Source organism: Oryx dammah, unplaced genomic scaffold (genome assembly GCF_014754425.2).
Source record: "Oryx dammah isolate SB20612 unplaced genomic scaffold, SCBI_Odam_1.1 HiC_scaffold_27, whole genome shotgun sequence".
Classification (NCBI taxonomy): Eukaryota; Metazoa; Chordata; class Mammalia; order Artiodactyla; family Bovidae; genus Oryx; species Oryx dammah.
The window spans coordinates 46,438,994-46,464,765 of NW_024070211.1; the positions used below are offsets into that span (position 1 = coordinate 46,438,994).

The 25,772-nt window shown below is 43.0% G+C and overlaps 1 protein-coding gene across 4 annotated transcripts in view; it reads right to left on the bottom strand.

Moving 5' to 3' along the window:
• The window catches only part of LOC120854638 (aldehyde oxidase 2), an 80,433-nt gene extending 70,594 nt beyond the window's left edge, over window positions 1-9,839 (bottom strand). For 3 of the 4 annotated variants that reach the window (XM_040228839.1, XM_040228837.1, XM_040228838.1), the window contains exons 1-5: window positions 9,614-9,837; window positions 6,896-6,953; window positions 5,323-5,419; window positions 3,952-4,060; window positions 2,509-2,635 (exon numbers count right to left, since the gene is read on the bottom strand). In XM_040228839.1, the coding sequence (XP_040084773.1) occupies window positions 2,509-2,635; window positions 3,952-4,060; window positions 5,323-5,419; window positions 6,896-6,953; window positions 9,614-9,667 (445 nt within the window). In that variant the 5' untranslated portion in view covers window positions 9,668-9,837. Of the gene's footprint in view, window positions 1-2,508; window positions 2,636-3,951; window positions 4,061-5,322; window positions 5,420-6,895; window positions 6,954-9,613 lie in introns of all 4 variants that reach the window. The other variant, XM_040228840.1, reaches the window with a different exon arrangement.
• Between the last annotated feature and the right edge of the window lie 15,933 nt (window positions 9,840-25,772).

Genomic DNA, 25,772 nt, shown 5'->3' on the forward strand with positions numbered 1-25,772 from the left:
AGTTGCATCCATCTATTAAATTATTCATTCATTCAACGTGTATCTATTGACAACAACTATATTTCAGATACTATGTAAGAGGTAAGTGATCCTAAAACAGGAAAATATGCGTTGTTTCTAAGGCTCTATATGAGTGAAGTATCATGCCTTGACAGCTTGTTAGTAGAGCCCCTCCACATTAGGTCACTGCTTCAGAATTTCCTAGGGTAGTTCTTTAAAATGCGAATCTCTGGCCTTTCTCCAATTCTAAATCAGAATGTCTGGGGACAAGCCCAGGAATCTGCATTTAAGAGGTCTGTGGTGATTCTATTGCATGGGAAAGTATGAGAGCCTCAGGTTTCCAAGGGATGAAGGCGTGGGGGAGGCTAGGGTGGAGGAAGGTTAGTGCAGAATCGAGGTCATCTGGAGAGGCTTCACAAAGAAGCTCATGCTGAAGGATGAGAAAGAAATGGATTGATGGAGAGCACAGGAGGGGCACTCGGGGTTCACAGAGCAGCACAGGCAAAAGTGGAAACGTGCAAAGGATGGAGGGCTGAGAGGAGACTGGCCAGTGGGGAGTCACATAGCTGAGGAGGAAGAATGAGTCCGGGAGGCCAGCTGTTGGCATCTCTGAATGCCGGCTGAAGGAGGGTGGGTGTGGCCACGTGAGGGATGAGGAGTTGTTGAAGGACCTCACGTAGTGGAAGGACCTAAGGAAGGCAGGATTTTGGATGAGTTGTTTGGATGTCCTCTAGTGGAGCAGAGAGAGTAAAGGAAGTCCACTATAATTGGAAGACTAGGAGAGTGTGTGGGGCTTACTCTTCAGGCCTCAGTCTAAGGATTTATGTATCTAACAGATGTCTTTTTTTTTTTTTTAACTTTATTTTGCTTTACAATACTGTATTGGTTTTTCCATACATTGACATGAATCCGCCACGGGTGTACATGAGTTCCCAATCCTGAACCCCCCCTCCTACCTCCCACCCCATATCATCTCTCTGGATCTTCCGTGTGCACCAGCCCCAAGCACCCTGATTCCTGTATCGAACATAGACTGGCAGTTCATTTCTTACATGATAGTATACATGTTTCAATGCCATTCTCCCAAATCATCCCACCCTCTCCCTCTCCCACAGAGTCCAAAAGTCCATTCTATACATCTGTGTCTCTTTTGCTGTCTCGCATACAGGGTTATCATTCCCATCTTTCTAAATTCCATATATATGTGTTAGTATACTGTATTGGTGTTCTTTCTGGCTTACTTCAATCTGTATAATAGGCTCCAGTTTCATCCACCTCATTAGAACTGATTCAAATGTATTCTTTTTAATGGCTGAGTAATACTCTGTAGTGTATATGTACCACAGCTTTCTTATCCATTTATCTGCTGATGGACATCTAGGTTGTTTCCATGTCCTGGCTATTATAAACAGCGCTGCGATGAACATTGGGGTACACGTGTCTCTCTCAATTCTAACAGATGTCTTGTTTAGTGATGGCTGATGACCCAGTGTGAGGTTTGCTGAGAGGAAGCAGAAGTTGCTGTGTATGTGACTACATGTGTGCATGTGTGCGTGCACGGTCGCATCTAACTCTTTGTGACCCCATAGACTGTAGCCCTCCAGGCTTCTTTGTCCATGGAATTTCCCAAGAATATTGGAGTGGGTTGTCATTTCCTACCCCAAGGGATCTTCCCGACCCCAGGATCAAACCTGCATCTCTTCCATTGGCAGGTGGGTATTTACCACTAGCGCCACCTGGGAAACCCCATGAGGTTAACTGTTCCTGCAAAAAGGATATGTCTATGAACTCCTCTTTAGTAACTTAAACCCACTGTAAATTTGAAAAGATCCTTTCAATATGTGAAGGGCTGTGTTATGGGTTGAATCATGTCCCCAAAGATGTGCTGAGATTCCAACCTTTGGAACCTGTGAATGTGACCTTATTTGAAATTCTGCAGAGCTGCAGATGTAATCAGGTGAAGAGGAAGCCCTACTCATCTTAGGGTAGGCCTTAATCCAGTGACTGGACTAGAAAAAGAGGGAAATCTGGACACAGATACACAGGGGAGAAGGCCATAAGTAGATGGAAGAAGAGATTGGAGCGATGACTCTCTAAATCAAGGAGGGCCAGGATGGCTGTCACCCACTAGAAGCTGGAAAGAGGAAAGGAAGAGTCTCTTCTAGGGCCTTGATTTCAGACTCTTTGCCTCCAGAACCATGAGAGAAGAAATTCCTGTTGTTTTCTTTTCCCAAGTTTGTGGTGCTTTGTTATGACAGCCCAAATGAAGGCAGTCAGGTAAAGTCACTGGATAGGGAAGAGAAAGTGGGGTGTTAAAATGGGGGTGTGAGCCACTTGTTTGAGCAGCAAGTGCTCTGATGAGCAGCTGCTAAGCTTGACAATCTCTGCTCCTGGTGAAAGCGGCTACTTCAGAAATAATCGAGGGGGTCCCTGAGTGGGGCTGGGGTGGCATGGTAGGGGGAAGCACAGCCTGACACATGGCCCCACCTGGTCTCAGGTCAGACCTACCTGCCAGGGCTTCCAGAAGTTGCTCCTCAGAGGGCTGTGGGTGGTTCCTCAGCAGCGTGTACATGGACATCACCATCCCAGGGGTGCAGAAGCCGCACTGGGTACCGTGGCTCTTGGCAATCCTCTCCTGGATGGACACAGGCATGGTCACAGGCCCTGACTTCCCACTGTCACCTCCCACCAGGGTCCAGGTCAAGTGTCTCCCTTGTCACAGTGGAATCCCCTCCCTGAGCAGTGCACCCTCACCTCGGGCAGAGTCGGCCAGCATCCCCTTTCCTTGGCTGCTCCCAGGGGAGGTGACCCGAGAACCGTGTCCTAGCATTACAGTTGCTTCTCAAGCTCAAATGTCCAGATCCCTCTAATAGGGAATTATTGGTGCACAACCTCTATTCCCAGAGTGAGAACTCTCCAGAAATCAGTAATGACAAGGAATGTGTGTGTAATTTAAAAAACAGTTTTATCGAGCACCTCCACATCTTTCCCAGCTTGGTTCTGAGCAGGGGTCACTTCTTTCTGAGTAACTGAGAGACTCTCCACTATGGACCTTATATTACTCTCTTCTCTAAATTCTTCTATGTGGATCAAAAGGAGCTCTACTTTCAAAGGTCCAAGATTTTGGTCTGTGTTCTAGATCCTGGCTATTTAAAGTCCAGTCCATGGGCTGGTAGTGTTGTTGTTGGTCCCACCTGTGGTCTTGTAAGAAATGTGGAACCTCAGGTCTCTGTTTTAAACCTTCTGAATCAGGACCTGCATTTTTAGAAAGCTCCTGGCTAATAGATTTTTAGGCATATTAAAGCTTGAGAAGTCTTGTTCTGGATGCAGACCTTAGTGTAATCCTAGGATTTGAGCTTATCAGTCTTGGGGTAAGCATCCTCTCTGACATTCTCAGAGACTCTAGTAAACTCTGCTGGGTCTTTTGCCTTTGCTGACATTCCTGGAATTGATTCCTCTGTGGTTAAATTCAGATGACTCCTGCCTGGTAGTACTTGCAGTGTTAGTGTGTCTGAATGTATGACTTCCCAAACCCCTGTGCCAATAACTCAGAGATTGGTGTGTTTCTGCCCATACGTGTCACAGTACTCTTAAAACTCCATGCCACAGGGAATAAACCTAAATTTTACCCTGTCATCCTCGATATGTTTTATTCTATGCATAATACCCTCTGTATAATATTTATTCTGCATTACAGTCTAATATGCATTAATATTTTGATCATGCTGTTACTATTCAAGCAGACAAAATAAGAAGAAAGATGACCAGCTAATGAAATATGGATGTATTTCTAGGTTTCAAGTCATTTAACAGATATTATTATCTGGATCAATGTGTATCTAAAGCTTCTACTTTCTGGACCACAACGTAGAAGCCCTAGGAGGCACTGTCAACACAGCTTTGATTACAAAGATAGGGTTAAGAAGTGAGAAAATTGGGATGTGCTCTTACCTGCACGGGGTGAAGCCTGGTTTTGATGCTTCCAACACCTTCCACAGTGGTGACAGCAGCCCCATATAGAGAACAGATGGGCACCAGGCAGGCGGTGACAGAGAAGTGTCTTTATGTGAGAAGCACAGGGAAAATCAACAGGAGTAAGACAGTTCTGCCTGGTGGGAATGTGGGAACGAAGAAGTGCAGCAGCACCCCTCCCCTCAACCGGCCTGTCATTCAGTCTAGAGGGTGGAGAACTGGAGGGGTGGCCAGGAGGGAGAATTAGAGTCTTCTCCGCTGACTCTGTATCATCTGGAGAAGGAAATGGCAACCCACTCCAGTATTCTTGCCTGGAGAATCCTAGGGACGGAGGAGCCTGGTGGGCTGCCGTCTCTGGGGTTGCACAGAGTCGGACACAACTGAAGCTACTTAGCAGCAGCAGCTTAGCAGGGGGAATATGGGCATTCTGAACCTCAGAAACACTTTCCAAGCCCAGAACAGACCCAGTTGGATCTGGATTCAGGGGGAATGCACTTGTCTCATCAGGAATAAGTTAGACGTCAATTATTACTCATTACAGCATTGATCCCATAACAGGTAAAAGGCCCACTTTGTCTTTTAACCATATTTGAGAATTTTTTTTTTTTGCCTGTTTATTTTATACTCTGTATAAGGTTATTCAACAGAGTTGGAAGGCCTGTGTCCTGAGGCCATTTTTTGCAATCTTGGGCCTATGGATTTGGGAGCGGTCCAAGTACTAGAATCAGGCCCTTAATGAAATGCTGAAATCATGGGCTGGGTTCAGTCTAACAGTAAAAACAGCCAGAAAATGTGGGCCTGAGTTAACAAGAACTTACTAATTGTTACTACTCAGGCTTACTAATTGTATGACTGAACAAGTCACTTCATTTTTATGAACCTCAGTTTCCTCACCTGTCAAATGAATGTTTGGTCTAAACTGGAGTTTCATTTTTTTGGCCACACCACACAGCATGTGGAATCTGCAGCATACCAGATCTTCCTCCAGCAGGGATCAAACTTGTGTCCCTTGCAGTGGAAGCACAGAGTCTTAACTGCTGGATCACCAGGGAGGTCCCTAAGTTGGGGTTTCTTAACTGGGATGCATCAGTGGGCCTTGGGAGATCCATGACTCCCTGGAAACTGTGTAAAACATTATTAGTTTCTTTTTGTGATTAATTTTTATTGGAGTATAGTTGCTTTACAGTGTTGTGCATTAGTAGTTTTTGTAAAAGCACAGGCTTTTATCAGATTTTCAGAGAGGTCTAAGACCTAGAGAGGGTTAGAATCACAAAGCTGGAAGGCCTCTGAGATTGTCCTCAGCTGTGAGAGGAGAATGCGAGCCTGACTTCCAGGCATCTGGGTGGATACCTTATCTCCTGGGATGTGGGGTCTCGCTTGGACACCATCACAGTGCAAGCACCACAGCCTCCTCTTCCGCAGGCGTACTTGGTTCCGGTGAGGCGCACTGGGAGGGCCAGTTAAGGAAAGACTCCTGGTGGACAGGTCGCCTCCATTAGAGCTTCCTCCCTAGTGTTGCTAGTGAGGAAAGTCTCCTTTGTGGAGTGAGATGCAGGTCTGAGAAGACATTCCCCTGCCTCCAAGCCTCAGTTAAGACCAGTCTGTGTCTTACTAGCTGTGTGACACTGCATACACAAACCTCTCCCTACCTGTTTTCTCACTGGCAATGAGGGAAAAGCAGTATCTACTTGATCTTCACAGGCTTATCATAAGTATCTTGTCAGATAACAGAAGTAAAAGCCCTTAGAAAAATCCTATTGCATTACAGGTAGTCTTCTGGGTTCCAATTATGTAATTGGAAGAGAAGCATTTATTTTTAGCAGGTTAATGTATTGCTAGTTTTTCTCAGTTATTTGTATTGCGTTTGAAACCCAGTCAGTGAGCCTTCAGAGAAAACTCCCATCCTTATTTTCGTATCCTACCTGGAGTACCTCTCTTCTCCCTCTTGGTCCAGGTCCAATCCCAAGGCCCAGCCTCTGCTCCTCTCTTTAGTCATCTTTCTTCCCTGATTGTGGTCCATTTCCACAGTTTATGGATTGGATAAACTAGTAATTAACTAGACTCTCTAAGAAGACTTTGGAATCGCTGGCTTTTTAAAAAAAAGCCATATGGCTTGTTCATCTAAATTAAGTCATAACCATAAATGCTTATCAGAGAGTATGTGAATGAGTTGGAGTGGGCTGAGTGTACCTGGAGAGCTTGGACCCCCTTTTAGATGGAGGATGACAGACAGGCCCCACTCAACTCTAAGAAAGATTGCTGCCAGGTAAGAATGACTGTATTCCTATTTTTCATGAGAAACTCCTATTTCTTTTTTTAATGAGATTTCCTAATTTTCAAACATTTGACAGTGAGTGATAAACCATGTGGGCTTTTAAACAAAACTTGTAATTTCTCTTTTTAAAAAATTTGGCTTCTTCGAAAGATCCACTAGATTTATCAGTTAAAATATGTTAGCCATTATGAAAATCTAAATTTCAGAATATAGGAAGTTGAGGGAAAACCTCTTGTGAGAAAACAGATGTTGAGAAAGGTAATCTCCTATGACACACACTCTTCCTAAATCTGGAGAATTTGGTTTCCCTCCAGGGTAAGGTACATGCAAAACAAACCTCTCTTATATAACCACCCTCCTGGGGAGCTGGAAGGCCCTTAAAGGAATAATTAGTGCTGAAGGAAAGAGCTTAGCTTCTATTTCATGGCTATTAAATCAAGATATAAGAAACTCTGGGGAAACTTCATCCTTTCCAAATAGCTCAATTAACTTAATATCCTTAGAACCATTGCCAAGAGCAAAAAGAGAATGAGGGCCAAGGGGCCTGGCTGTTTGCAGATAGAGAAGTTTGATTAATTTTCATAATCACAGCTAGCCTAAGCTTTAAGGCAAACACAGACCTGGCCAAGACTCTGACCAAAAGGATCCAGTTCTTTCTTAGGAAGCTCAAGAGAGTGACTTCTGGGTCTGCATTCCTCTCAATCACCTGCATTGGAAACAGAGAGGAGACTATTATGGGGATTGAATGGGTGACCCAGTGAGACGCAGGAGACATAGAGACAAAAGCTTGATCTCTGGGTTGAGAAGATTCCCTGAAGGAGGGCGTGGCAACCCACTCCATTATTCTTGCCTGGAGAATCCCATGGACAGAGGAGACTTGTGGGCTACAGTCCAAGGGGTCACAAAGAGTCAGACATAACTGAAGCAGCCTAGCACACATGCACATATCAACTAATTCTGTATAATGGAAACTGAACAGAAAAATTGTTTATAAATAGAAAAATAAAGAATGTTCCACTTATCCTCCAGAGTTTGAGAATCAAAATACATTGCTAGAATAGAGTGCTTCTGGTGTTTTGGGCCCAGCGCTGAGGTCCTCTATAAGCATTTCAGTTTAGTTCAGTTCAGTCGCTCAGTCGTGTCCGACTCTTTGTGACCCCATGAATCACGGTACACCAGGCCTCCCTGTCCATCACCAACTCCTGGAGCTCACTCAGACTCACATCCATCAAGTCAGTGATGCCATCCAGCCATCTCATCCTCAGTCGTCCCCTTCTCCTCCTGCCCCCAATCCCTCCCAGCATCAGAGGCTTTTCCAATGAGTCAACTCTTCGCATGAGGTGGCCAAAGTACTGGAGTTTCAGCTTTAGCGTCATTCCTTCCAAAGAACACCCAGGGCTGATCTCCTTTAGAATGGACTGGTTGGATCTCCTTGCAGTCTAAGGGACCCTCAAGAGTCTTCTCCAACACCACAGCTCAAAAGCATCAATTCTTTGGTGCTCAGCTTTCTTCACAGTCCAACTCTCACATCCATACATGACCACTGGAAAAACCATAGCCTTGACTAGATGGACCTTTGTTGGCAAAGTAATGTCTCTGCTTTTGAATATACTATCTAGGATGGTCATAACTTTCCTTCCAAGGAGTAAGTGTCTTTTAATTTCATGGTTGCAATCACCATCTGCAGTGATTTTGGAGCTCCCCAAAATAAATCAGCCATTGTTTCCACTGTTTTCCCATCTATTTGCCATGAAGTAATGGGACCAGATGCCATGATCTTCGTTTTCTGAATGTTGAGCTTTAAGCCAACTTTTTCACTCTCCTCTTTCATGTTCATCAAGAGGCTCTTTAGTTCTTCTTCACTTTCTGCCATGAGGGTGGTGTCATCTGCATATCTGAGGTTATTGATATTTCTCCTGGCAATCTTGATTCCAGCTTGTACTTCCTCCAGCCCAGCGTTTCTCAAGATGTACTCTGCATATAAATTAAATAAGCAGGGTGACAATATACAGCCTTGATGTACTCCTTTTCCTATTTGGAACCAGTCTGTTGTTCCCTGTCCAGTTCTAACTGTCACTTCCTGACTTGCATATAGATTTCTCAAGAGGCAGGCCAGGTGGTCTGGTATTCTCATCTCTTCCAGAATTTTCCACAGTTTATTGTGATCCACACAGTCAAAGGCTTTGGCATAGCCAATAAAGCAGAAATAGATGTTTTTCTGGAACTCTCTCGCTTTTTCCATGATCCAGCAGATGTTGGCAATTAGATCTCTGGTTCTTCTGCCTTTTCTAAAACTAGCTTGAATGTCTGGAAGTTCACAGTTCATGTATTGCTGAAGCCTGGCTTGGAGAATTTTGAGCATTACTTTACTAGCATGTGAGATGAGTGCAATTGTGCAGTAGTTTGAGCATTCTTTGGCATTGCCTTTCTTTGGGACTGGCCTGTGGCCACTGCTGAGTTTTCCAAATTTGCAGGCATATTGAGTGTAGCACTTTCACAGCATCATGTTTCAGGATTTGAAATAGCTCAACTGGAATTCCATCACCTCCACTAGCTTTGTTCGTAGTGATGCTTTCTAAGGCCCACTTGACTTCACATTCCAGGATGTCTGGCTCTAGGTGAGTGATCATACCATTCAGATATGACCTAAATCAAATCCCTTATGATTATACAGTAGAAGTGAGAAATAGATTTAAGGGACTAGATCTGATAGAGTGCCTGATGAACTATGGACGGAGGTTCGTGACATTGTACAGGAGACAGAGATCAAGACCATCCCCATGGAAAAGAAATGCAAAAAAGCAAAATGGCTGTCTGGGTCGGCCTTACAAATAGCTGTGAAGAGAAGAGAAGTGAAAAGCAAAGGAGAAAAAGAAAGATATAAGCATCTTAATGCAGAGTTCCAAAGAAGAGCAAGAAGAGATAAGAAAGCCTTCCTCAGTGATCAATGCAAAGAAATAGAGGAAAACAAAAGAATGGGAAAGACTAGAGATCTCTATAAGCATTTAAGAGGTTTCTAATCAATGAAAGAAGCATCTCTCTTTCGATCTCTACAATAGTCATAAAGACGGGCACCCTGAGACTCAGGAAAGTGAAGTGACTTGTAGAAGGTTGTGCAGTAAATGGTGGAGCTGGATTTGAACCCAGGCCGTGTGACACTAGGCACCTGTCTTTACCCCCAGTGCTTTATCACCTCTCCCACTCCCTGGTGGAGTGTAGAACAGGCTGAAGTAGACTGGTTCCCAGTCTCTGGCTTCTTGTCCCTGATTGGAGGGGGTCTCAAGCCAAACAGGCCACATGTGCTCCCCTCAGGCTAGAAGTTTCCTGCTGACTCTGCAAACCGTGGTGGCGATACCCAACACTTACCTTCCTCCCATTCACAAAGAAAACCAGCTCATCCGTTCTCGATGGGCAAGGCATTGCACCTGGAGGTGAAGTTTTGCCTTACAGCTCTAGGGGGAGTGCTCTCTGGAGCCAGCTGTAGAAACAAGCAGACAGGATTTAGGTCCAAGCAACGGAAGTCTCTCCTGGTGTGGAAGCAGACAGTGTGGAGCTCCAGGGAGCAGAGCAAGGGGGTGGAGACTACCTGGCTTCATGGCCTTTTAAGTCAAGGGCATCTGCGTGGCCCGGCCTCCCAACTCTGCCTCACTTGGCCTTCCACCAATCCTGGCTTCCAGACTTGCTTGTGGCCAGCCCCCGCCTCTTCTTGCATCCTCAGAAGTTGGAGGGCTTCACTGTGAAAACTATAAACAACTGTCTAAACTCAAAGCCCCTCTGCACATTAACTCAGCTTCAGGAACAGGTCCTGGATGGATTTTCTCCTTCTCTGAGAGAGCTAGCAGTGGGCTTTCTGAGACCTCCCACTTTCCCCCAACCTTTTTCTAATTCTAGCTGCAGAAGTGTCTCCTCATAGGGAATCATGTGGACCAGTCCAGTCTGTGCCCTGACGTGGAGGTGTGGGATGTCTCATCCACTTAGCTCCTTGATGCCCTTCCTCTCCACCTACAGGATTATTCCACTGGAAAAGAGGGTCTAGTTTAGTCAGCCACTCAACAGATAAATAAACTGGGGCCCAGATAGGTGAGGGCATTCCCTGGTGGCTCAGATGGTAAAGAATCTGCCTGCAATGCAGGAGACATGGGTTCGATCCCTGGGTTAGGAAGATCCCCTGGAAAAGAGAATGGCTACTCATTCCAGTATTCTTGCGTGGAGAATTCCATGAATAGAGGAGCCTAGTAGGCTATAGTCGATGGGGTTGCAAAGAGTTGGACATGACCAAGTGACTGAACACAGGTGACATCAGTAACTCAGGGTCATGCAAAGAGTAAGTGGCAAAATGGGAACTAAAACCAAGCTCTCTGGCTTAAACCATCTGTCGGATTCATTACTTAAAAAAGAAAATATCATTTTTGATCTGTTTGAAGAACTCCAGTTAGATATCTGTGGATAAAATCAAGCAGTTCTTATTCTTTCAGTGAAATGAATGCCCAGGGTTGGCTTCATGGATGGATGAAGCAGGTCTTTCGTGCCTGTGTGGTCTGGTTTCAGGAGAAAAGACAAGACCTCTCTGTTCACTAGCCCTTCCTGGCTCACCGATGTTATCAACCCCTTGTCTTAAGGTGAACTCACTGTGTGCCGATGCCTCAGGCCAGGGAGAGCAAAGACCTGGCAACCTCCTGACCTGGCTGATTGAGGAAGATCCTCTTTCCCACTTCCTGGTGGCTCAGTGGTAGTCTGCCTGCCATGCAGGAGCTGCAGGGAATGAAGGTTTGATCTCTGGGTTGGTAAGATTCCCTGGAGGAGGGCATGGCAACCCACTCCAGTATTCTTGCCTGGAGAATCCCATGGACAGAGGAGCCTGGCAGGCTACAGTCCATAGGGTCACAAAGAGTCGGATACGACTGAAGTGACTTAGCATGCACGCATGCTGTTTCCCAGTTGATCTGGATGCGGCTTCAGATTTTTCCCAGCAGAGCTAGTCCAGAAAACACTTCCTGGTTGAAGGGAGCTGACAGCTTCCAACTGTCTTTGCAGCTCTAATTCCTGGGTCCAGGCATACCTGCTTCATATACCCGTGGAGACAAGTGTTTACACCCATGTGTACGTGTACGGGTATGTATGTGGTGTTGCACATGTGTTAGAAAGTTGTTGAATAAACGCACAACGGGGCCATGGGAGAAGTTGGAGATCACACTGCGAATTAGGTAAGACCTTCAGGTCAGCCCTTTAAAAAAATACTTTTATTTATTGATTTATTTTGACTGTGCTGGGTCTTTGTCGCCACGAGGGCTTTTTTGTGGGCTACCCTCTAGTTGCGGTGCTCAGGCTTCTTATTGCAGTGGCTTCTCCTGTTGTGGGGCATGCACTCTAGGGAGTTCAGGCTTCAGTAACTGCAGCACGTGGGCTCAGTAGCTGGGGCTCCCGGGTTCTAGAGCACAGGCTCAGTAACTGTGGTACACGCGCTTAGTTGCTCCACGGTATGTGGGATCTTCCCGGATCAGGGATTGAACCCTTGTCTCCTGCATTGGCAGGTGAATTATTTACCACTGTGGCACCCAGGAAGCCCCCAGGTCAGCCTTTTTGATCCTGACACTTTCTGCTACAAATACCCCAGGAGCCCTCTGAGGCCTGGAGCCTATGGGGCATAAGGTTCAAACTCCTCAGCCTTCTACCATCTGTCCTTGTTTCAGGCTTCAGACTCTCTTTCTCTTCAGAAAGGTCTCCTGCTCCAGCCAAACTATCCCCTCATCAGCATTCCTCTGCTTAACCTTGGCATTTCTCTCCTGGGAACCTTCCAGTGGTCCCCACTGCACTTAGCAGAACCTCACAGGCTTTCTGAGGAGGCCTGCGGGATGGGCCCATACCCTCTCTGAGACCAGCTTCACCGCTTCCTCCCTGGGTTGTCGTCTCTGCTACATTGGCCTTCCCCTGCTTCTGGAACGTACCGAGTTCTTTCCTGTCCTAGGCTTTGGTGCGTGTGACCCTTTCCACCTCGACTCCTCTTCTGTCTGATGTTGGCCTGGCAGTGCCTTCCTGCTACTTGGGTCTGAGCTCTTACCTGACCTCCTCGTCTGAAGGAGGTCTCCTAACCGCTGTTTCATTTTCTTCATGGTACTTTATCCACTACCATGGATGCTTCTTTACCTGTTATTTGCTTTCTCCACTGGAAGGTGAGGTCCCTGAGGGCACCACTGTCTCTCGGGCACTTCTTCAGTCCCTTCCATGTCTGCAGGGACAGCAACCCTGCTCCTGTCTCCCTGTGGTTGTTTGTCCTCCTGCCCTCCCCCTTCTCTGTTTATCGTCAAGAAGAGAAGCAAACCTCCCTTCTCTCCTTTCTCTCAATTCCTTTAAAAGCATCTGCATATCCAACTGATTGCTTCTTTACTTTCCACTGAATAAACTGGGAACCAGGAAACTAGTCTCTAATCTGTTACTAATAGTCAGTTGTCTTATCAATGTCTGTATCTCATTTTTCCAAGTAGGAGGTTAAATAGCTGGCTGGGTTCCCCACCATGCTCAGCATGGATGATGACTTGTTCATTGCAGGGCTCCGTCAATGCCTGACTGATTCCTCCAAACACTTTAACTGAAGGAGGCATCAGTGATCATTCATTCATTTGCTCAGTTATTATTAGGTTGGTCAAAAAGTTCATTTGGGTTTTTCATAACATCTATGGAAAATCCCAAACAAAGTGTTTGGCCAACCCAGTATTAAGCACAGTGGGGAACAAGATCTACTGGTTTTCTTTCTCCAGAGACTTTATGGTTCATATGAGAGACAATTTACATGTAACTGAATATCAACCATTGTGAGAAGCATAGAACAGGGAGATTAGCTTTGTTTGGGAAGAGGAATCAGAGAAGGCCTCCCTGAGGAAGCGACTAGGAGCTGATTCCATGAGAACTGGGAATGGAGTGGGGCAAAGAGAGGGAAAGGGGCATGTGGAGAAGCCCTTCCTCCGGCTGCTTCCACGGAGGGCAAGACTGACACAGGCATTGTTATGGGTCCACAGTGTGTTCACTATCTTACCCTGTCCTTGTCATTCGTTATTTTTTGGCCTGGATTCCTAGCAGTAGAAGCATGGAGTCCTAACCACTGGATTGTTAGGGAATTCCCTTACTCTGCTCTTTAAAACAGGGTAGCCAGTGCTTGCAAAGAGCACATGGTTCCCATTTACAGGAGCATGGCAGCTGCCAATGAAAAGCATGTTGTTTGAAAATATTTATAGGAAGGCTTCCCTGGTGGTTCAGTGGCTAAGACTCTGCACATCCAGTGCAGGGGGCTGGGGTTCGATCCCTGCTCAGGGAACTAGATCCCATATGCTGCAACTAAGAGTTTGCATGTTGCAACTAAAGATCCTGCATGCCACATGAATCAATAAATAATTTTAAAAAGGAACAAGTATTCATTAAAAAATATTTATAGGAATAACTCCTTCAGCATCAACAGAAGGCACAAGCATTAAATGGAGAAGATCAGTGTTAGAATACTGAAGTCAGATTACAGTGTTAGAGTTGGAAGGTCTAAGTTCTTTGGATTAGGCACCAAATTCATTAATTGCTGGGAATCTGGAAACCTATCTTGAAATGCTTTAGAGAAGTGTTTTCCAAACATGTTTCAGCCAGGGAAAGTTTTGTTTGAATGATATCCTGTGAAGTGTAAACAAATTTTAAAAAGTCACTGTGTAGCCTGGAGGGCTAGCGGTGAGGCCTAAAGTCCTCACATTTCCTCTCCTTCAGAAGCTCTTGGGGCTCTGGGGAGCTGAGTCAAAAGATCACTCAGGGCAGAGTGACCAAAGGCTGTTCACTGTAGAAAGGTAAGAGGATGTCTCTGCCAAGTTTTTCTGATTCTCAGATCTTATTCAAAACAATGGGGAAAAAAGCAACCACTGCTTTTTTTTTTTTAATTTAATGAAAGGGGGAGATTGAATTTCATTACTTTTAAATATATTGTTCTTGTGAGTGAGAGAAGTGCCACGTCTATTGACCCAGGTGCTTGTATGTTTGTTATAAAAAAAGGTCTTAGGAGTTAACATCAAAGAATTCCTGTTACCTAATGAAAGGATTACTATTGGAAATGATACTGCCCTCCCCAACAATTCAAACACACCTGTTTCTGGGGAAAAAGCTGTAACAAGTGTTGCCTGCTGATGTATATGGGAAAGTACTGGCCACTACTTTTGGGGTGTCCCTTCTGTGTGAGCTCTTTGAAACCCAGAGATGGAACATGGGCAAGCAGACTGACAGTGGGCACTTTGAAGACCCCCTAGGCTGGTCATTACACATCCATATTCCAACCCCCCACCCCTTCATTTTTAGCCTCTTTGGCTCTGAGACCCCTTCCCTGCCCCTCCCAGCTGGGCTTGTGGGAAGTAAGGCCTTGGGCTGTGTTGGGGAGGAGTGCTAGGCTGGGGAAGAACCTGGAAATCTTTACCTTGAAGATCGTAAATCTAGAGGACAGCTGGTCTCTGGGTTGTGGGTGAGGCCTGGAGAGGATGTTTGACTTTGGTGTGAATAAGAGGTCAGGGGCCACATGGGCCGTCTGAGCCCTTCCTTCCCATGTGGCTGGGCAATTATGAGGGGAATCAAGGAGATGTAGGGCTGTGTGGCCGCCTCTAGTCTCCTAAGCAGGGCACTGGCCCTGCTTCTGTCCTGCCAGCCCATGGGGTGGATCAGGAACATGCTGGCTTCTATAATCTGTTGCCTCTTAGGTATCCCAGTAACTAGGTGGGAGCCTAGTGAGCTGACAAATAAAATTTTAAGGAGGCTGGTTGAGGACTGAACTGTGTGCATTTCCCAATGTGATCTTATTTGGAAACAGGGTCTTCAAAGATTTAATCAAATGAAGATGGGTCACACTGGATTAAGGTGGGCCCTAAGTCCAGTGACTGGTGTCCTTATAAGGAGAGGGAGATTTGGAGACAGACACACAGGAAGGGAAACAGACATCTGAGGATGAAGGCGGAGATTGATGTGTCCTTAGGCCAGGGAACACCAAGGACTGCAGGCAACCACTAAAACCTAGGGAGAGGCAAGAAAGACTTTCTCTCAGCATTCAGAGGAAGAATGGCCCTTTTGACACTGTGATTTCAGAATTATAGCCTCAGAACAGTTAGAAGATAAATATCTGTTGTTTTAAGCCAGCCAGTGTATGTTATTTTGTTAGAGCAGCCCTTGGGAATTCATACATACCTGAGAGTTAGAGAGAGGATCATTCAAAACAGAACATGCTATTGTCATCCCCAATGGACTAAGACAACCCCTGCCCTCAAGACTTTCTCAAGGGAAAAAACCAACCAACCAACTAACAAACAATTCAGTCGATGGAGGCAGATTGGGGCGATGTGTCTACAAGCCAGGGAACACCAAGGAATGCTGGCAGCCACCACAAGCTTGGGAGAGACAAGGAAACCCACATTAGTGACTTGGAAAACAAAGTGCAATACATAAGCCTGAGCACAGAGTAAAGACATGCAGAAGAAACAATCACAAGGAAACAAATGATACCTGGAGCCTAGATGTGAGAGATGGAGCCCGAGGAACAGGACAGCTAAAGGAGTAAAAGGAAGAGGCGAAGGAGAAGCAACCACAAACACTTGAAGACACTTTCTGTGAGCTGAGAGAGATCTGAGTCTAGAGACTGGACGTTCTCCTCAAGTTCCACGCTACATCAAAGAAAAAGACACACACCTGACATCCGCTGACAGCATCTTGGAACTCTGAGGATAAAAAGAATTTCTTACAAGGTATTAGGTTGAAAGAAATCAGTTGATAAAGAATCTGCCTGCAGTGCAGGAGACCCTGGTTCAATTCCTGGGTTGGGAAGATCCCCTGCAGAAAGGAACGGCTACTAACTCCAGTATTCTAGCCTGGAGAATTCCATGGACTGTATAGTCCATGAGGTCACGAAGAGTCAGACACGACGGAGTGACTTTCACTGCACTTCAGGTTGAAAGATCAAGTTTTCTATGAAGGAAAAAGACTCAGTCTGGCCTCTAAGTGCTTGCTGCCACATTGGATGCTAGAGGGCAGGAGACTGGCAGCTGTAGATTGGTTTCTGAGAGGAGAGAAGGGCACTGGAGACCCTGTTGGTGGAACTAAGTATTCCTGCCTGGGTAAGAACCACCTTACATGAGGAGAAGGATCACACAAAAAAACAACCTTGATAAGAAAGGTGTAGAGGAGTGCAAGTCTGAATAATAAAAACATATGACATTAATTATATAACTTATTTATTATATGTATAAATAAATAGAAAAATTGGACACTTCAAACAATTATAAGGCACAAATGAAATGGATTACCATTTAAAAATTGTGACTAGAAATTCGATGAGAAAAATTACCCCAAACCTAGCATATACTATTTATATGTACATGCGACATGTATATGTATACATATATATGTACACTAAGGTATATATAGGTATACAGGGCTTCTGAAGTGGCACTAGTAGTAAAGAACCTGCCTGCCAATACAGGAGACATAAGAGATACAGTTTTGATCCCTGGGCTGGGCAGATCCCCTGGAGAAGGGAATGGCAACCCACTCCAGTATTCTTGCCTGGAGAATCCTCGTGGACAGAGGAGCCTGGTGGGCTACATACAGTCCATGAAGTTGCAAAGAGTCAGACATGACTGAAGTGTCTTAGCACACATACATGTATATATATGTATATAGTGTGTGTACTAAGAAACATGTTTAAAGTGAAAAAGAAAAGGATTACATATAGATGAGTGAAAGACATATCAGGCAAATGTTAACAACAAAATTTGTGTTTTCTTATTAATATAATACTTCTGCTCTTACACCTGTCAACCAGGGCTCAGAGTTGTAGAGCTCTGCAGGAAGTTGTACCTTCTTGAACACTTCTACCCAGTTCATTTACTTATTCAGAGCAAATTAATTTTCTTGACCTAGTATCAATTTCCAGATAGTAAAATTTAGGTAAGAGTTTTAAAAGGGCTTCCCTGTGGCTCAGTGGTAAAGAATTCACCTGCAATGCGGGAGACCCTGGTTAAATCCCTGGGTCGGGAAGATCCCCTGGAGAAGGAAATGGCAACTCACTCCAGTATTCTTGCTTGGAAAATCCCATGGACAGAGGAGCCTGGTGGGCTACAATGGGGTAGCAAAAGAAGCAGACAAGACTTAGTGGCTACACAAAAACAATGAGTTTTAAAATCTCATATTTTTTCCCTGAGGTTTTATTTGTAATTAATAACATCATCTGGTACAGTGTGATAATAACTGAATTTAATAAAATTCAACTGAATAAGTAAGGAAAGCATATAGCAAACAAATAATATGAAATTTCTTGGGCAAACACTGACTTAAAATATTGAAATGTTATATATACATAAATTGTGTATTTCTTTGAATGTAGAATTCAGTTCAGTTCAGTCACTCAGTCACGTCTGACTCTTTGTGACCCCATGGACTGCAGCACGCCAGGCTTCCCTGGCCATCTCCAACTCCTGGAGCCTAGTCAAACTCATGTCCATTGCATCGGTGATGCCATCCAACCATCTCATCCTCTGTTGTCCCCTTCTCCTCCCATCTTCAATCTTCCCAGCATCAGGCTCTTTTCCAATGAGTTGGTTTTTTGCATTAGGTAGCCAAAGTACTGGAGTTGCAGCTTCAGCATCAGTCCTTCCAATGAATATTCAGGACTGATTTCCTTTAGGACGGACTGATTGGATCTCCTTGCAGTCCAAGGGACTCTCAAGAGTCTTCTCCAACACCACAGTTCAAAAGCATCAGAATTATTCTTTTTTATGAAGGCAATTAATCCAATGTATAACTGTGAGTTACAACTTACACCTATGTAGAATTTGCATGTTAATAAACTCACGAATCAGGGAGGATCACTTTGGGAGATGTGTGTGGTAGACTGGAGGTGAGCTTCTCAGTTCCCCTTCCTGGAAGGACGTGCCACCTGGCTATAGGGAGTGTTGTTGGAGTGTGGTCTCCAGCTGTCAGTGCCCTCAGGGTCTCCCTTAGAGCAGAGGAGTTTCTTTGTTCAAGGTTAAGCTTTTCCAGGGCAGGCCTGTAGTCAGTGAACCAGTCACTTGGGGATACACAGGCCTGTCCATTTCAGCCTGAGCAGGACTGCTCCATGGGTCAATGCTTGATCCAGGGCTCCCTGCTAGGGTCCTGATGCTTAGAGGGACCTGTATCAGTTTGACTTCTCCCTCTGCCCAATTCTGCTTCCTCAGCCTTTCCTTCTCAGGTTGTTTTTCAGTCTCTCAGTTGTGTCTGACTCTTCGTGACCTCATGGACTGCAGCACATCAGGCCTCCCTGTCCTTCACCATCTCCCAGAGTTTGCCCAAACTCATGTCCATGGAGTCGGTGATGCCATCCAACCATCTCATCCTCTGTCATCCTCTTCTCCTTCGGCCTTCGATCTTTCCCAACATCAGGATCTTTTCTAATTCTTTGCATAAGTTGGCCAAAGTGTTGAGCCCTAAGAAACATTGTGCTCCCTAAACTCTGTCTCAGCACTTTCTTTCAGAAAAGTCAACTTGTGATCTCCGGCTCTGATAGTGTTAAGAATATGGCTAATTTACGCCATAGAAAGTATCAAGTGAGGAGGAGTTAAAGATTTTCCCTTGAAAGAAACAATGTAGGTATCCAAGCATTCTTGTACCCAAGCATTTGATGTCTTCCTCTTTTTGACCTCCCCCATTTCTAAAAGCCAAGATCAAGCCCGGTGCTGCAGGGTTAAGATACTGAACTGAAATCAAATCCCTCCCAGCCGCTATTCACTCAACTCCATTTCTCTAGTATTTTGTAAGGTTGCACAAAACTGTTCTAACATAAACTTTTGGTCCAGGAGAAATAAGACAGTTGGACCCTGTGTGTCCTTTAAGTTGAAAGGAAAAAGGCAGCAAGTGTAGTACCTGCCACGTAATATTATTTCTTTTCTGACAAACTTTTATTGAGCTTACAGTTAAGCAATAGTAAAGGTAAGTTTCTATGAGTGACAAGCACTAGCAGTTTTGCCCAGAATTAATAATGATCATGTGCTCTATTACTCAAAATATGCTTGACTGTTTACTGAGTCCTCTGGCTAAAAAGCTTGTATTTTACACTTCTCGTACAACTATCACTGTAATAACATCTAAAATTAGACACACAATAACATATATTTATCTAAATTAGTAATATAGATTGTTTTTAAGATAATATAGACTGTCAAATTTTAAAGGCATTAATATAGCAATCTTATATTTGAAACTTGCTATCCTTTAAACTGTACTATTTTTATAAATTCTTCCTTCCCAACTCCAATTCTTCTACTGAACTAAATACTACTGAAGTGATCAGATTTATTTTGTAAAAATCCAGTTTCTGTTATCAGAAGTCTTGTTCACACAGTCTAGGAAGTATAATACTCTTAAAATTATGTTTGTGATGAATGTGTCTTCCTATTTTACTGCTAGAAAAATATATCAGCTACCTTATTTTTACTGTTCTGCCTGGGACAATGAGTTTTTGTGGGCTGGGTTCCAGGTAATTTAGATTACTGAGTGAATTAAAAGACAGTTAAAAACACATGCACACACATATACACACACACCCCTACTTCTCACAGGATAAGAGGCTGTCTGGTGAGTCTTGCCTTTCTATTTGCCAACCTTCTCTTCTTCCAGTCTAGTTTTACACACACACAAACAATTGCTACAAGCTTATTCTTCCACCACAAAATTACTATTAATAAACGCAGAGCTTTTTTTTTTTTTTTTTTAATTTATTTATTTATTTTTAATTTTTACTTTACAATTCTGTGTTGGTTTTGGCATAGATTGACATGAATCCACCACAGGTGTACATGCGTTCCCAAACATGAACCCCCCTCCCACCCCCCTCCCCACAACATCTCTCTGGGTCATCCCCGCGCGTCAGCCCCAAGCGTGTCATATCCTGCATCAGACATAGACTGGTATTTCGATTCTTACATGTTATTATACATGTTTCAATGCCATTCTCCCAAATCATCACACCCTCTCCCTCTCCCTCTGAGTCCAAAAGTCCGCTATACACATCTGTGTCTCTTTTGCTGTCCTGCATACAGGGTCATCATTGCCATCTTCCTAAATTCCATATATATGTGTTAGTATACTGTATTGGTGTTTTTCTTTCTGGCTCACTTCACTCTGTATAATCGGCTCCAGTTTCATCCATCTCATCAGAACTGATTCAAATGTATTCTTTTTAATGGCTGAGTAATACTCCATTGTGTATATGTACCACAGCTTTCTTATCCATTCATCTACTGATGGACATCTAGGTTGTTTCCATGTCCTAGCTATTATAAACAGTGCTGCGATGAACATTGGGGTACATGTGTTTCTTTCAATTCTGGTTTCCTCTGTGTGTATGCCCAACAGTGGGATTGCTGGGTCATAAGGCATTTCTATTTGCAATTTTTTAAGGAATCTCCACACTGTTCTCCATAGTGGCTGTACTAGTTTGCACTCCCACCAACAGTGTAGGAGGGTTCCCTTCTCTCCACACCCTCTCCAGCATTTATTGCTTGCAGATTTTTGGATCGCAGACATTCTGACTGGTGTGAAGTGGTACCTCATTGTGGTTTTGATTTGCATTTCTCTTATAATGAGTGATGTTGAGCATCTTTTCATGTGTTTGTTAGCCATCCGTATGTCTTCTTTGGAGAAATGTCTATTTAGTTCTTTGGCCCATTTTTTTATTGGGTCGTTTATTTTTCTGGAATTGAGCTGCAGGAGTTGCTTGTATATTTTTGAGATTAGTTGTTTGTCAGTTGCTTCATTTGCTATTATTTTCTCCCATTCGGAAGGCTGTCTTTTCACTTTGCTTATGTTTTCCTTTGTTGTGCAGAAGCTTTTAATTTTAATTAGATCCCATTTGTTTATTTTTGCTTTTATTTCCAGAATTCTGGGAGGTGGATCATAGAGGATCCTGCTGTGGTTTATGTCAGAGAGTGTTTTGCCTATGTTCTCCTCTAAGAGTTTTATAGTTTCTGGTCTTACATTTAGATCTTTAATCCATTTTGAGTTTATCTTTGTGTGCGGTGTTAGAAAGTGATCTAGTTTCATTCTTTTACAAGTGGTTGACCAGTTTTCCCAGCACCACTTGTTAAAGAGATTGTCTTTACTCCATTGTATATTCTTGCCTCCTTTGTCAAAGATAAGGTGTCCATATGTATGTGGATTTATCTCTGGGCTTTCTATTTTGTTCCATTGATCTATATGTCTGTCTTTGTGCCAATACCATACTGTCTTGATGACTGTGGCTTTGTAGTAGAGCCTGAAGTCAGGCAAATTGATTCCTCCAGTTCCATCCTTCTTTCTCAAGATTGCTTTGGCTATTCGTGGTTTTTTGTATTTCCATACAAATCTTGAAATTATTTGTTCTAGTTCTGTGAAAAATATCGCCGGTATCTTGATAGGGATTGCATTGAATTTGTAGATTGCTTTGGGTAATATACTCATTTTCACTATATTGATTCTTCCGATCCATGAGCATGGTATATTTCTCCATCTATTAGTGTCCTCTTTGATTTCTTTCATCAGTGTTTTAAAGTTTTCTGTATATAGGTCTTTAGTTTCTTTAGGTAGATATATTCCTAAGTATTTTATTCTTTTTGTTGCAATGGTGAATGGAATTGTTTCCTTAATTTCTTCTTCTACTTTCTCATTATTAGTGTATACGAATGCAAGGGATTTCTGTGTGTTGATTTTATATCCTGCAACTTTACTATATTCATTAATTAGCTCTAGTAATTTTCTGGTAGAGTCTTTAGTGTTTTCTATGTAGAGGATCATGTCATCTGCAAACAGTGAGAGTTTTACTTCTTCTTTTCCAATTTGGATTCCTTTTATTTCTTTTTCTGCTCTGATTGCTGTGGCTAAAACTTCCAGAACTATGTTGAATAGTAGTGGTGAAAGTGGGCACCCTTGTCTTGTTCCTGACTTTAGGGGAAATGCTTTCAATTTTTCACCATTGAGGATAATGTTTGCTGTGGGTTTGTCATATATAGCTTTTATTATGTTGAGGTATGTTCCTTCTATTCCTGCTTTCTGGAGAGTTTTTATCATAAATGGATGTTGAATTTTGTCAAAGGCCTTCTCTGCATCTATTGAGATAATCATATGGTTTTTATTTTTCAATTTGTTAATGTGGTGAATTACATTGATTGATTTGCGGATGTTGAAGAATCCTTGCATCCCTGGGATAAAGCCCACTTGGTCATGGTGTATGATCTTTTTAATGTGTTGTTGGATTCTGATTGCTAGAATTTTGTTGAGGATTTTTGCATCTATGTTCATCAGTGATATTGGCCTGTAGTTTTCCTTTTTTGTAGTATCTTTGTCAGGTTTTGGTATTAGGGTGATGGTGGCCTCATAGAATGAGTTTGGAAGTTTCCCTTCCTCTGCAATTTTCTGGAAGAGTTTGAGTAGGATAGGTGTTAACTCTTCTCGAAATTTTTGGTAGAATTCAGCTGTGAAGCCGTCTGGACCTGGGCTTTTGTTTGCTGGAAGATTTCTGATTACAGTTTCAATTTCCGTGCTTGTGATGGGTCTGTTAAGATTGTCTATTTCTTCCTGGTTTAGTTTTGGAAAATTGTATTTTTCTAAGAATTTGTCCATTTCTTCCAGGTTGTCCATTTTATTGGCATATAATTGCTGATAGTAGTCTCTTATGATCCTTTGTATTTCTGAGTTGTCTGTTGTGATCTCTCCATTTTCATTTCTAATTTTATTGATTTGATTTTTCTCTCTTTGCTTCTTGATGAGTCTGGCTAATGGTCTGTCAATTTTATTTATCCTTTCAAAGAACCAGCTTTTGGCTTTGTTGATTTTTGCTATGGTCTCTTTTGTTTCTTTTGCATTTATTTCTGCCCTAATTTTTAAGATTTCTTTCCTTCTGCTAACTCTGGGGTTCTCTAATTCTTCCTTTTCTAGTTGCTTTAGGTGTAGAGTTAGGTTATTTATTTGACTTTTTTCTTGTTTCTTGAGGTATGCCTGTATTGCTATGAACTTTCCTCTTAGCACTGCTTTTATAGTGTCCCACAGGTTTTGGGTTGTTGTGTTTTCATTTTCATTAGTTTCTATGCATATTTTGATTTCTTTTTTGATTTCTTCTGTGATTTGTTGGTTATTCAGAAGCGTGTTGTTCAGCCTCCATATGTTGGAATTTTTAATAGGTTTCCTCCTGTAATTGAGATCTAATCTTAGTGCATTATGGTCAGAAAAGATGCTTGGAATGATTTCGATTTTTTTGAATTTATCAAGGTTATATTTATGGCCCAGGATGTGATCTATCCTGGAGAAGGTTCCATGAGCACTTGAGAAAAAGGTGAAATTCATTGTTTTGGGGTGAAATGTCCTATAGATATCAATTAGGTCTAACTGGTCTAATGTATCATTTAAAGTTTGCGTTTCTTTGTTAATTTTCTGTTTAGTTGATCTGTCCATATGTGTGAGTGGGGTATTAAAGTCTCCCACTATTATTGTGTTGTTGTTAATTTCCCCTTTCATACTTGTTAGCATTTGTCCTACATATTGCGGTGCTCCTATATTGGGTGCATATATATTTATAATTGTTATATCTTCTTCTTGGATTGATCCTTTGATCATTATGTAGTGGCCTTCTTTGTCTCTTTTCACAGCCTTTGTTTTAAAGTCTATTTTATCGGATATGAGTATTGCCACTCCTGCTTTCTTTTGGTCTCTATTTGCATGGAATATCTTTTTCCAACCCTTCACTTTCAGTCTGTATGTGTCCCTTGTTTTGAGGTGGGTCTCTTGTAAGCAGCATATAGAGGGTTCTTGTTTTTGTATCCAATCAGCCAGTCTTTGCCTTTTGGTTGGGGCATTCAATCCATTTACGTTTAAGGTGATTATTGATAAGTATGATCCCGTTGCCATTTGTTTTATTATTTTGGGTTCGGGTTTATACTCCCTTTTTGTGTTTCCTGTCTAGAGAATATCCTTTAGAATTTGTTGGAGAGCTGGTTTGGTGGTGCTGAATTCTCTCAGCTTTTGCTTGTCTGTAAAGCTTTTGATTTCTCCTTCGTATTTGAATGAGATCCTTGCTGGGTATAGTAATCTGGGCTGTAGGTTATTTTCTTTCATCACTTTAAGTATGTCTTGCCATTCCCTCCTGGCCTGAAGAGTTTCTATTGAGAGATCAGCTGTTATCCTTATGGGAATCCCCTTGTGTGTTATTTGTTGTTTTTCCCTTGCTGCTTTTAATAGTTGTTCTTTGTGTTTGATCTTTGTTAATTTGATTAATATGTGTCTTGGGGTGTTTCGCCTTGGGTTTATCCTATTTGGGACTCTCTGGGTTTCTTGCACTTGGGTGATTATTTCCTTCCCCATTTTAGGGAAGTTTTCAACTATTATCTCCTCAAGGATTTTCTCATGGTCTTTCTTTTTGTCTTCTTCTTCTGGGACTCCTATAATTCGAATGTTGGAGCGTTTCATATTGTCCTGGAGGTCTCTGAGATTGTCCTCATTTCTTTTAATTTGTTTTTCTTTTTTCCTCTCTGATTCATTTATTTCTACCATTCTGTCTTCTATTTCACTAATCCTATCTTCTGCCTTCGTTATTCTATTATTTGTTGCCTCCAGAGTTTTTCTGATCTCATTTATTGCATTATTCATTGTATATTGACTCTTTTTTATTTCTTCTAGGTCCTTGTTGAACCTTTCTTGCATCTTCTCAATCCTTGTCTCTAGGGTATTTATCTGTGATTCCATTTTGACTTCAAGATTTTGGATCATTTTCACTATCAATATTCGGAATTCTTTCTCAGGTAGATTCCCTATCTCTTCCTCTTTTGTCTGGTTTGGTGGGCATTTCTCCTGCTCCTTTACCTGTTGGGTATTCCTCTGTCTCTTCATCCTGGTTATATTGCTGCGTTTGGAATGGCCTTTTTATATTCTGGTAATTTGTGGAGTTCTCTTTATTGTGGAGCTTCCTCACTGTGGGTGGGGTTGTATCAGTGGCTTGTCCAGGTTTCCTGGTTAGGGAAGCTTGTGTTGGAGGTCTGGTGGGTGGAGCTGGGTTTCTTCTCTCTGGAGTGCAGTGGAGTGACCAGTAATGGGTTATGAGACGTCTAAAGTTTTGGAGTAACTTTGAACTGCCTGTATATTGAGGCTCAGGGGTGTGTTCCTGTGTTGCTGGAGAGTTTGTGTGATATGTCTTGCTCTGGAACTTGTTGGCCCTTGGGTGGAGCTTTGTTTCAGTGTAGGTTTGGAGGCATTTGATGAGCTCCTATTGCTTAATGTTCCCTGAATTCAGGAGTTCTCTGATGTTCTCAAGCTTTGGACTTAAGCCTCCTGCTTCTGGTTTTCGGTTTTATTTTTACAGTGGTCTCTAGACTTCTCCATCTATACAGCACCAATGATATAGTATCTAGGCTAAAGATGAAAGGTTTCTCCACATTGAGGGGCACCCAGAGAGGTTCACTGGGTTACATGGAGAAGAGAAGAGGGAGGGGGTAGTTAGAGGTGACTGGAATGAGATGCGGTGAGA